A 13,236-nucleotide genomic window follows, 5' to 3' on the forward strand; every position below is an offset into this window, starting at 1 on the left:
AACCATTAAGGGAATTTCATCTACTAACCCTATTGAGAACCTTTGTCATATGATTTATGTGTTTAGCCAGTTCAAGTGCTCTGGATAATGTCTAGAACCATGATGTAAAATAATTCTTCCCAAAACTAACAGAAACGAAAACCTCACTGGATGGGCTCAGTAGTAGAGTGGAGATGACTGAGGATAAAAATCAATGAACAGGAAGTAGAATTTACCCAAACTGAGCAACAGAGACAAAATAGACTAAGAAGGAAAAAGGATAGAGCCTCAGGCACAATAACAAAAGATCCAATCTGTGTATCTTTGGAGTTCCAGAAGGAGAGAAAGAGAGTAGCACTGAAAGAGTATTTGAAGAAGTAATGGCTGAAACTTGCCAAATTTGGCAAAAGACATAAACCTACAGGCTCAAGAAGAAACCCAAATAGGATAAACCCCAAGAAATGCACGTGAAGACACATCATAACTACATTCCTGAAAACTAAAGAGAAAAATCCTGAAGCAGCCGAGAGAAATAACATGTTACCTAGAGGGAAGCACCAATTCAAGTGACAACAGACTTCTCAGCTGAAACCATGAATACCACAAGGCAGTGGCACTACATTTTTCAAGTGCTATAAGAAAAAACTGTCAAGCCGTGAATCCTAGATTCAGCGAAACTTCATTCTTGGGGAATGGAGAAGAAATAAAAATATTCTCAGCATAAGGAAAACTAAAAGTATTTATTTCTAACAGACCCACCCTTATAAATTGGCTAAAAGAAGTTCATCAAACAGAGAAAGTAAATGACAAAATAAGGAATCTTGGAGCATTAGGAAGGAAGAAAGAGCAATGGAAAAACAAATTTGGATACATGCAATAAATTGTCCTGATTACTTTTAGAAATCATATTGGATGATTGAAACAAAACGTATACCACCATCTGATACTCAAGACCGTGTTATTTAAAAGTAGGGAAAGTAAAGGGACCTAAATGGAACTAAGGTTTCCACACTTCACCCAAAGTGGAAAAAGCTGATACCAGTAAATTATGATGTCACTTACATATATTGTAATACCCAGAACAACCACTGTTGAAAACTATGCAAAGAGATACATTCAAAAACACTACAAATCTGCATGTTGTGGAAATAGTGTAATAACAGTATCATTTCTTGAACAATTTACAAGGAGCCAGCCTGCTATGCCAAAAGCTTTACAAATACTGTCTCAGTGAATGTTACAACAATGCTATGTTATTAGCAATATCACTCTTACTTTATAAGTAAAGAAATAAACTTAAAGACTTTAAAGACATTCCTTTGTCAAAGCTCTCATAACTAATAACTGTCTGACCTGGAATTTGAACCCAGAACTCCTTGACCATTCCACACACTGCCTCAGCTATCTCCAAGAGTCTGCAATAACTTAGTAATTATTGGAGAAAAAAATGGCCATAGTCCCCCTGGTGTCGAGAAATAAGTGGGATTAAGTAAAATTCCTAAAAGCCACTAGTTATGCACTCGGAACACTTATGCTGCTATCAAAGTAAGCATTCCATCACAATGAAAAAAGGGTAAGTCCAAGCATCCATCTGAGTACAAGGAATGAATATTTTTTTCTGGACGTTGGCCTGGAAGGATTAAATTTTGCCTCCATCTTGTCAGCCACTCGGCCATAAATCAAAATTTATAAAAATGGATGTGTCACCATATACGTAGATAATGCTTGAATTGGTATCACTCTTCACCTCTGCAGCATTTGAACGTTTATTGTTAAAGAGCAGAAGGTTGCTAGATGGTCACAAAAGTCATATTGTTCTAGTCATCATAATAATATGATGCTTCAGGAAAATGGGCAGCATCAGCTAGCTTTTAAGAAAGGATTATACGGGGCAGCCAGTTAGCTCAGTTGGTTGGAGTGTGGTGCTCTTGACAGCAAGGTTGCCGGTTCGATCCCCACATGGGCCATTGTGAGCTGCGCCCTCCACAACTAGATTGAAACAACTACTTGACTTGGAGCTGGTGGGTCCTGGAAAAACTCACTTAAAATAAATAAAAGCTTAAAACAAAAAGGATTATGAGCAAGCACTAGGAGAACTTAAGTATTGGACAGAGAGAGAGAAATCTGTTATTAATAAGAAAGCCTTCTTTTTTTTCGATTTCTTTGGTTTTACTTTCTTTGCTTTTTTTCTAGGTATGCTATGAGACTAAAAACCCACTCTGGCCCCAATGCCACACCAGAAGACAAGCAACTGGCCGCATTATGGTGAGTGCATTATATCAGCTTAAAATAACCTCCCCAGCCCGTATACCTTGATAGGCAAATCAGGTGCTGAAATGCATAACTTTTTCTAGTGCCCTCTAACATGCAAAACCTAATGCAGTTCTCACAGTGGCCTGGGAGAGCCCACCCCATTGCTTGCTGCTGTACCAGGGCTGGTGTGCATTGAGCCATTAGATAGGTCCATAATGCAAGGATAAGTTTTTCAGTGTGTGTATGTGTGTGTTTTAATAATCTGAATGTGGATTGGACCAAATGTAACTTGTCTCGTGTTTTAACATCTTACTTGCAATGAAAATAATTCCTCTGCCTTTCTACATGTGGGATCAGTATGACTCAGTCAAGGTGATGCATTCAAGTTCCCACCACAGTGAGCTGAGTAGTTCATTGCACTGTGATGATAAAAATGTTCTTTTAAAATGTCAACTAACATGGAATAGATTTTTTTCTGTATCTATAATGATTACAATAATAATGATTATGTGATAATAATAACCATTCCATTGTATTTGGCATGTTAGTAATCTAGCATGTCAACACCGCACCTGAATCAGCAAATAATTGTGAAGGAAAAGTGCCCAGGAAAAGAGGAAATGTCTCAGGAAATGCTTTCTGTGCTCTTTTCAAACTTTAAGCTGCATATTAGGATTAATAATGATGATTAATAATATATCAGTATACTAATATGCGAATAATAAACATATAAAATAAAATGATGGTAACTACCCCTCAGCATGGAGTTTGTATTGTTTATAAAAGACTCTGATATCTGTTAATTTTATTTGAACTAATTGTAATCCAGTAAAGTAGTTTAAAAGTAAAGGAATAAAAACAGGTGGAGGCTATCTTTTAGCAAAGCCAATGCTGCCAGAAGTCCAGGGACTCAGAGGGAAATCGGAGTAAGGTGGCTCTGGCCTGAAAGTCTCCCCAAAAACAGTGAAAGCTTGTGTTCTCGAGCTTCCTCTCTCCTCTAATGGAGAGACACTGCCCCTTAGTGGTGAAAGAAGAAACGGCCAGCCCCGCGCCCCAACAAAGTAATAGAGCCTAGTACTAAGTGACCTAAGGGAAAATATACAGGGGGTGCCAAAAAAAAAATGTGTACAAGTGGACAGTTTGGTCAACGTTACTCAAGCAGTAGTTTGCCGTGATCAGAAGTGTCTGGACACCGATGGTAACCACTTTGAGTACCTCTTGTAATTGCAGAAGTCAAACGTGACTTGTATTCATCTTTTGTTATCGGTATATATTGAGTATTACAATTTTAATACAGTTTTTTTCTTTTCTTAAAATGTGTATACTTTTTTGGCACCTTCTGTATTTAGGGAGTAACTCCTTGAAATTTTGAAGTATATCTTTTGAACAAAAGGAAGGTCAAATACTTACAGACATATACTTATGTACAGGAATGATAGATAGATAGATAGATAGATAGATAGATAGATAGATAGATAGATAGATAGATAGATAGATAGATAGATAGATAGATAGATAGATAGATAGACAGACAGACAGACAGACAGACAGACAGACAGACAGACAGACAGACAGACAGACAGACAATATATATCATGGTATAAATATTGAGTGCCTTGGAACAAGATTTGTTTCAAGTCTTGTTTGCAAAGGACGGACTCATGCTTTCAGGGTCAATGCTCTTCTTTTGCTGCAGTTACCGATGCCTGGCTCTCCTGTACTGGCGGATGTTTCGCCTCAAAAGGGATCATGCTGTAAAGTATTCAAAAGCACTTATCGACTATTTCAAGGTACTGTCTGGCTAATGGGTGACATTTGTCCTCATATTTAGTTGTCTCCTTGTCAAGGACATTTTTGAGGAGCCTGGTAGATTTCATAGCTTTGGGGATGATCTGGGAACCCTCTGGTACCCACATTAACGCCGTTTATGCATACCTGTGGTGTTCAGGGCTCAGAGAATGGCCTTGAGAACCCATCTAATTTATTTCCCTGCCTTGTGTCCAAGTATTTTTATGGCTTCAAGAGAAAGAAGAGCCAGTTACCCATTCCATATCCTAGGAAATTCATCTTGATAGCTGATATAAGTTCCTCATGTTCACGTCGAGCTTCTATCTCTTACAAATAACGACTTAGAACTTCCTCTTAGCTATCTCCAGGAACTCCTTTAATTTTAATAAAGGTGTTATTTTAAATGATAAGAAATGACTTGTAAGAACTCAGAGGCACTAGGACAATAGCAATGTGTGACTATAAAGGTAGAATTAGGACTTCCACCTGTCTCAAGGAATGAAATCATTTTCACAGAGAGAATAAAACAAGAAAACCTTCTCTGATGTGCCATGGTGAAGTGGACCTAAACTAATAATTAATTGGAGGTTTCTGAGCCTCTTCGCTGTCCATTTGGCTGTAGAAGCAAGCAATTACTCTGTCTCTACCTCCACCAACCGTTTGTCAGATACACAATCATCATTTCAGCTCCTTTATTCCCCAGTCTCCACTTCTTAGAGAGTATCTCTGATGACGAGGCTATGTTGGGGTTCTCATGGGCTGTGTCCAGCATGTCGCCTCCCTCCTTGTCATGAGTGAACAGTAAACAGGTACTCAGCCAAGGAGATGACTGTCTTGGCCCATTGACCATCATGTGTCATAATAACAAAAACTGACACAAAGCCTTTCCTTTCACTTTGGGTACCTAAGGTCGAGATACGTCGTTTTCAAAATTTTCGGGTCTGAGAGCTGATAACCAAGAAGAGTTATCAAAGTCAAGACACATGCTTGACTAAAGAAGGAATCTGAGCTACGTAGGCCACAGAGTTTACAACAGAACTTTTAAACACTACAAGAAGTTCTCACTATGTGTGTGCAGTCCGTGAATACGTACAGAATGGGGAGAGATCACAACTTAGAAATCAGAGTTCATCATCCAGGAGTTATTGGTAGTTGTCCGTAATCAAAAGCTATTTAAATGCTTCTTAAAGTTCAGAGATTATGAAACCCTCAGGTAACAATGATTATCTGTCCATAATGAATGTGTTTTTTTGGTATGGAGCTGTCTCTAAACAGAGGCCTTTGTTCCCACCCGGGTTTTTTAGTGGTAGTGGAAGAGGCCTGAAGGCAATTACAAAATTGCCACACGGACAGCCATTTCTTACCATTTTGATAATACCCCCACTGAAAACTAAAAATCAATCGCCGCTTCATAAAGTTCTTTTTAACCAAAAGAAATGCTTCGTCTCTGGGGAACCAGCCTGAGACTCTTTATGTCTCTGGAAGGAAAAATTCACATCAGCATCATAAAGACCGTTTTCTTTCCTTAACAGTCCCATAGACTTGGATCCAAGAAAGCATTCTTGGGCTCTCAGAGAGGAAATCTGTTTGTACACTTAGGAACTTTTCTTGCTAAGGCAGAACTTCTTGTAAATGGCCTGATGCCAACAACTGGCTCGTTCAATCTAACACCCCAAATCAGAATATTCAGGTGAAGCAGGATTTTTGATGACCCTACTTTCAAGGAAATATATTTTAATCTGTTCTTTAGAAATATTCAAGAGCAACTTCCTTTAGGAGAAATACTTTTAAGCCTCATAAGTTAAAATAATGGAATTTGACGTCTCGTATATTTTCAGGCTTTAAATGTTATGTCAGTTAAATGTAAGTTTAAGATGAAAGAATTAGACTGGTTCAGGATTCAGCAGCCCCTCCGGATTATGATTTCATTTGGTGCATGGAACCCCCAGGCTCTGGGGTGAGCTGTGGAACCCCATAGGCCATGCAGCTGCCCTTGCCCAGGTTCCAGCCTAAAAACCGTGTGTGACTGCCTAGATCCAGTCTCCAGGAATCTGCCTTTTATCTGCCGTGTCTGCCATGACGTCTCTCAGCCGTCACCTGAGCACGTTATTGCTAGCTCTTTAAACTTCAGCAGATGACTCACTGTCCATGTTTTTCTTTTCCCGCAGAATTCGTCTAAAGCTGCCCAAGCCCCATCTCCATGGGGGGCCAGTGGAAAGTAAGTTCATTTGTTTTTAAGTAAAGGTAATAACTGAGTCAGGGCCCAATGCTGGACAGCGTGGTGCTTTGCTGACAGTGCCCCGAGGGGCTGCCCCACCTCACCTGGTGCCAACCTCTCCACCCTTGTTTTTCTACGCTCTGCTTTTCCAGGAGCACTGGCACCCCATCCCCCATGTCTCCCAGCCCCTCCCCCACCAGCTCCGTGGGATCTCAGGGGAGCCTCTCGAGCACCAGCACCCTCTCCCCTTCCACCATCGTCAGCATCCCGCAGCGCATCCACCAGATGGCAGCGAATCACGTCAGCATCACCAACAGCATCCTCCACAGCTATGACTACTGGGAGATGGCGGACAACCTGGCCAAGGAAAACAGAGGTGTGTATGCTGCTGGGAGTGTGTGCGTGGTTCGGCCACAGCTCAGGGAGACAGCGTGAGCCTTAGGCATCATCAAACAAGTCATCATTCACCCAAGAAGAAATTGTAGAAGCTGTAACCTACTGGGTGAAACTTGTCCCAACATCTTCCCCTCACTCAGGGCCTCCTATGCCTTTACCTACCTTTGTCTTCACTGTAGAAAATTAGAGACAGAGGTAGAGGTAAAAATGGTATAAACACAGATGATATAAATACATACAGATACAGATATAGATAGATACACACATGACTACATCTTGAAGGTAAGGATTATATTTTATTCAGCTTTGCATTCCCAAGACCTGCACAGTACCTAGAATGCAGTTGGAGATCTGAAACATTGATTGATTGATTAATGAGTATGAATATTACTAGCTATTTAAGTGATAGCTGCTTACCACTGAAAAGAGGTTGTTTTATGTGTAGCAGTAAGCTATATTTCTTTTTAAATGTTTGTTTTTACTAATTCTGAAAGGAATACATGTTTACAATTTGCATGGCTAAATTTACAATTTGCGTGGCTAAATTTATAAAGTACAAAAAGCTATAGAGAGAACATTTTTACATCAACAGTAATCTTATCACCAAGAAATAATTACTGTTAACATTCTAACTTAAGTTTCTTCTAATTTCCTCTGAATATGCATGATTTTTGCCAAAATAAGATCATAATATACATACAGTGTTATACCCTGTCTTTTTTATTAAACATTCTATTAGATGGTTTTCCATGGCACTAACTAGTTCAGAAATATCCTTTATAATGGTTTTACAATATTGTCATAATAGTGGTTATGCATTCATAAACAAACATGATTTCTCAAACCTTTCCCCTGTTATTGGACATTTAGGTTACTTCCCATCTTTTTCCACTGTTACAAATTATGTTATAAATATTTTTATATAAATCATTGTCCATATTTTTTATTATTTTCATAAGAGTGAGTTGTGGAAGTAGAATTTTGGGGTCAAGAGGTATAGATTCTTTTAAAATATATATTGTTAAATATCTTGGTATATACTGTTAACCTTTTTCCCAAAGGATTACACCAACTTACTACTCTCCCTTTAGCAATGGGTAAGAGTACAAATCTGAGGTCACTTCAAACCTTTAAATGCAGATTTTGTTCCCACGATATCATAAGCCTCTGAGGACAAGACCAGGATGCCCACGATGAGATGAGGAATTTATGGCACAGATAGGCAGATATGCTGACTACATGAAATTGATAATAAAGCCAGATAGTATGTGACATTCAGCCCAGTGGTGGTGACCCTGAAAATCCAATGGGAAGCCGGCATGGAACAGGGTTTTGAAAAGCAAGTAGTAGTTGAGTAGCTGAGATGCAGTGGGATGAGTGTCATAGGCAGACAAAACAGCAGGGACAAATGTATGAAATTTTACGTGGCCCGTTTGGGAAACGCTGAGCAGGCCAGGCTCTAGTTGGTACTGCCGGCTGCCCACTAGACGTCTCCTACCAGAGGGCTCTGCCACAAGTCCAACATGAAGTCAGCATTTTCTCCACCCACTCCTCCTCCCTGTCCTGTTCCCGGGTCCCTGCCATGGCCATCACCCCAGCCACCTGGACGGGGGTCTTCTCTAACCCCTCCTTTGTCTTCCCAGCATATATATCACCACCTTTGAGAAACTTCTCCCATCACTTCCTTTCGGAAGTATAGTTCCATGATCCAGTTATGACAGCATTGCAGCCATATGAATTTATTTGTCTCTGTTAGCCACTAAGCTGTGACTCCTGAGAGCGATGGTTCATCTTGGCACACTCTTTGCCTCAACCCCCGCCTCTGTGCCCAGCATAATGCCTTGGCACAAAATAAGTGTTTAATGACAGGGCAAATCCAGAGAATATCTGAGGACTAGGAGGTGATCTCAGCAGAGATGTGTCAGAGCCATCTCTGATTTGCCCCCAGGAGCCTAGACTTGCTCCAGGGGCTCAGCACACACCACAGCCGAGTCCAGGATACGGGATGACAGAGCCCACGTGCAGGGAGGCATGCGTTACTGCACGAGGAGAACACAGTCTGAGGACATCAGTGTTCTTTGCTGTTTGGCTAAGTAACTATTATTCATTTGAATTCAAAATGGCCGATAGAGTGGCTGTAGAACAAGTTCTCCACCTTTGGGTTTCATTCTGTACAACTGCATGCTAAGGTCACATGATGGAACCTAGAATGCGTGATTCATAGAGAGACCACGAATGGAATAGTTTCTAGTTACCCAGGTGTCTCAGGGTAGCACACTTGGCATGTGTGGCACGCTAACGACTCTCTGTCCCCTAGAATTCTTCAACGACCTGGACCTGCTCATGGGGCCTGTCACCCTGCACAGCAGCATGGAGCATCTGGTCCAGTACTCCCAGCAGGGCCTGCACTGGCTGCGGAACAGCACCCACCTATCATAGGGCCTCGCCCTTGAGCTAGATCGTGCTCTCTTCTCCACAGGTGGCTCCATGTTTCAGGGCAGTGTGCTACTGAAATCCCCAGCATTTCTCAAACTGCGGTGACTGTTTCTCAGCATTGAACAATGGGCTTTTCCCAGGGCATGTGTGTTTGTATGTGTGGGTGCAGAAGAAGCTGCCTGTGTATGTGTGTAAGACACACAGTTCTTCAGAACACATTTTCTTTGTCTGGTTTCCATAATCCTAGGCTAGACAAAGTAATCAGAGCTTTCTGATTAGAGAAAATACACTTACACACATGCACACACAAAATCAGTCTCTCTTTCTCTCTCTCTCTCTCTCTCTCTCTCTCTCTCTCTCTGTCACACACACACACACACACACACACACACACACACACATATACACTCTATTTTAAAGCTCAACCATGACTTCTTAGACCATTCAACCAAAATCTGATGGGTTAGTTAACCAGGTGCAATACAGCACACCAAAAGCTTAACTGCCAGTTAGGATGAACCTAGTCCTTACATTATTGATTACTTTCAGTATTAATATACTATTCCCCAATTATTTTTTAATTGTGTATATTAATGGATAATTGAATAATGAAAATAAGTCAGTTATTTTTGTGCTGAATGTTTACTAGGTTGCATGTTACCAAATACCCTGCCTTTCATCAAACACCTGACCCCTTCACCCAACTTTATTATCAATTAGACACGTTATAAGCAAATGGCTCAACTCCCACAGGCCTTCCCTGCTCCCAAATAGTATGAAAATGGCACTGAGGTTTGGTAAGGACTCAGTGTCTTTGAACGTGAACCAATAGAAGGCAGCAACAGCTGCATCTTGGAGCCGAGTTAGGAATTGAAATCTTTTGCACAGGTAGCAACAAGCCCGCCCAGCACGTGTTTGTTTCTTTTTCCTGCCACTGTGATATGGCGGCTGTCCAGCCATGTGACGTTTGTCCACTGATATTTTTTCAAGTCTTTTCTTTCCATAATAGCTTTCTTACAAATTTTCTTGGCCAAATTAGGACATTACCTAGAAGGCCCCTTCACTAGGAGTCTGTATCTGTTGCTTATCTGGCTGAGAACTACTTGCTGTCATGGTACTATCTAACCCTCTCACTCCTCATGCAGAATGTGCCCCTTTAATGCATTTTGAACTGGGGGGTTATGTTTCAGGCTTTGATGAGCAAGCTGCTTACTGCCCAGCAGGAGATATTCCTGTGGTGGTCGCAGTGCTGTTTGGTAGCAACGACCAGAACATGGCACTTCCATCCCGTGCGTCTGCTCTGTCTTGCCCTTGATTCTTTCCTTTTTTCTTTCTCTTTTCTTTTTTTTTTCTTTGATTAAGTTTATGTTTGTGTTTTAACATCTTGTTTAGTTTTTGTCTGAAACTTGTTTCTTTGATAGTCTCTTACCACGCCCTAGATTTAGTCTTCTTGTGAAATATACTTGGATATAAAAATATTGGTTAAAAAGAAAAACTCCTGAAAAAAAAAAAAAAGGATATCCCTTGTCACACTTTAAAAACAAAATAATGTCCTTGAGGCCTCTCACTTGATAACATTGCACCAGGATAGTCTGAGAAAAATAGGTGGAGCAATCCATTTTTCAAGGTGATGGTGGCACAAAGCATTTATAACAGATATGGATGTATGCTTTCACTGGTGGTCTCATTAACGAACCTTCCTTCAGTGGAAGCCTACATCTGGTCTGCTTGCAACACTAACATTTTTGTCAGCTGATCATAGGTGGGAAATAAGATTGCTGTAATTCCCTAGCTAAGCACTGATTCAAACTGTACAAATGATTGAACCACTTTGGTGATCTGAAATTCATTTAAAACGAGCAGGTCAAGGGTTTATGAAATTTGCGTACGGCTTTGGCCTGCAAGCATCTTGAACTATTAAGAGAATTTCTAGTTTGCATTTATCCAACTGAGGTGCTTCTCACATCCGTCCTACTAGTTGTTGTTCGCAGAGTTTATGATCCCATTTGATGTTGGAAATTTGTGACGAACTTAAGAAATGGTAAATTGTTTTCTTGGAGGACTGAGGCTTAGTTCTTCTTGCTTTTGCTGAATTCTGATGAAATGTTCAAACTGTCACATAAAGGGTCCCTCAGGGTCTGTCCTGCATCCCCAGGGCGTTTTGCTGGCCTCTTCCATCTTTAAAGCTGCAGGCCTTGTGTGGTATCCACATGATGGCCTCCGGCTGACACACATGTAGCCTCTAGGTGACTGTGCCAGTGGCATTTTATCAGCCCTTTGGTGACGGGTGTTTCCCAACCAAACACCACTGGTCATTTCGGGGATAGTCAGAGCATGTAGTTCCTCTCACTGTCTTGTGTTTCTTCGGTAGAGAATGCTGGGCAGTGATTTCTGTTTGCTTGGACGTAGATGATTTTGGTAAGGAACCATCTTCTGATCATTGCTTGTGAAAGTCATTCACAACTGTTCCTTTTATTTGTCTTTGTTCAAAGTAGAAATATCTCGTGTTTTTTAATTATAAAAGCAATACATGCTCATTGTAAAAATTCAGACAATACAGAACTGTAGAAAGTAGAAGGTAATAAGTCCCAACCCCAAGAGACAACTACTGCTCACAGTTTTGTGTATATCCTTCTAGAGATCCTCCCATTTCAATATATAATGTCTATTGTCATTTTTTTCTATTTGAAAACATTATTTCCTCAAAAGTTCAACACAAGTTCAACTGACCTTATCCTTCCATGACCTGAATGGATGCCATGTTTTATCACAGTGTTAGAGTTACCTTTCAAAGAAAGTAACCCAAATACATTCCTGATCAAAATTTGGGATTTGTTACTATTCTACATAGATCAGACTTATGTGCAGAGTTGTGCCTGGAAAGAGAGGTTTGGTTAAAACAGATATGTCTGGAAACTTTCAAATTGCAAATGGAAACTTGGACCCACTACCTAAAGAGGAACGTACTGGAAAAACAACCTGAAGAGCTGACAAATTGTGTACTAGATTGAACACATTGAACACAATGCAATGAGACTTTCTGCACTCAAACTTATCCTCGTATGTACAACAATGACGTGTGTATTATATAACAGTGATGTGTACATTTCTGACATCCCATACATGATATACACAGTTTGTATAAATGCATACATTTAAAAATATATATGTACAATACAGCTACCATAAAACTGTAGGACGCCTGAAGGCTATTACTAGTGCCTAATATTGAGTATAAGTCACTGCGTGTTCGCATCACATTGGAAGTGCAGTAATTGTTATAAAATTAATCAGTGCAGCCAACATTATTTATGAATCACATCTTTGAAACTGTGCAGTAGTATATACATATATATTTTTAAATAACATTTTTCACAGTTTTCCAGAGTTACTGTTGAAATCTGTACCACCAAAAAAAAAACTAGATTTTTTTAATGATATAGACACTCTTCAGACCCAGTAATCTGTGTGTGATTTCCTGTTTGTAGCTACCCAAGAGACTTTAGCAGTCACCAGCCTTAATGCATGTACAGGATATTATTGTGACTTAATTTATCTGCAGTTCTTAATCCATGTGAAATTGGAATTTATAAACTGACTTGGATTACATATGTCTGCCTTCCTAAGGTTGCAAATGTTACATTAAATGATCTATGTTGTAAATGAGAGAAATCGAGTTGTACGTAAAAAACATCCAACATTCTCTGTGAATATTTTTACAAGGAACCTTCAGAATCAAAATATGTTTGAGTAAGTATTCTGGTCCCCAGTTCCTAATCTCTTTAGAGTGACCTTGTTATTTTCATGAATTTTTTTAATGTAGCTCCCACAGATTATCATTACTAAGTCTGCTATTTTTCACGAGAAGAAAAAAAACAGAATGTTTTTGTTCGTTACAATTATACTTTTTATTGCTTGTATTTCCCATTTCCAGCCCATATGCACACATGCGCACGTGTACATGAGAATACACCCAATGTCCCAGCAAACGCTGAGTAGGAGGCTTGAGGGGTTCATATTGACGACTGCATTGATGCCTGTCCAACCAGTGGCCCTGGGACACACTTCCACTCAACATTCCTTAATGACACAGGTTAATTCCATGACTTGTGTGTGCCGGGTTTTTCCAACTCAAACCTACGTGGTGGAATATTTGCAATACTTGG

The 13,236-nt window shown here is 40.1% G+C and overlaps 1 protein-coding gene across 7 annotated transcripts in view; it reads left to right on the forward strand.

Moving 5' to 3' along the window:
* Positions 1 to 12,481, forward strand: part of AFF3 (ALF transcription elongation factor 3) — a 499,557-nt gene extending 487,076 nt beyond the window's left edge. For all 7 annotated transcript variants that reach the window (XM_081069257.1, XM_081069258.1, XM_081069259.1 and 4 more), the window contains 5 exons: positions 2,173 to 2,244; positions 3,929 to 4,022; positions 6,189 to 6,238; positions 6,391 to 6,614; positions 8,952 to 12,481. In XM_081069257.1, coding sequence (XP_080925383.1) covers positions 2,173 to 2,244; positions 3,929 to 4,022; positions 6,189 to 6,238; positions 6,391 to 6,614; positions 8,952 to 9,073 — 562 coding nt within the window. In that variant the 3' untranslated portion in view covers positions 9,074 to 12,481. The remainder of the gene's footprint in view (positions 1 to 2,172; positions 2,245 to 3,928; positions 4,023 to 6,188; positions 6,239 to 6,390; positions 6,615 to 8,951) is intronic.
* The last annotated feature ends 755 nt before the right edge of the window (positions 12,482 to 13,236 follow it).

This window comes from Rhinolophus hipposideros (assembly GCF_964194185.1).
Source record: "Rhinolophus hipposideros genome assembly, chromosome: 12".
NCBI lineage: Eukaryota > Metazoa > Chordata > Mammalia > Chiroptera > Rhinolophidae > Rhinolophus > Rhinolophus hipposideros.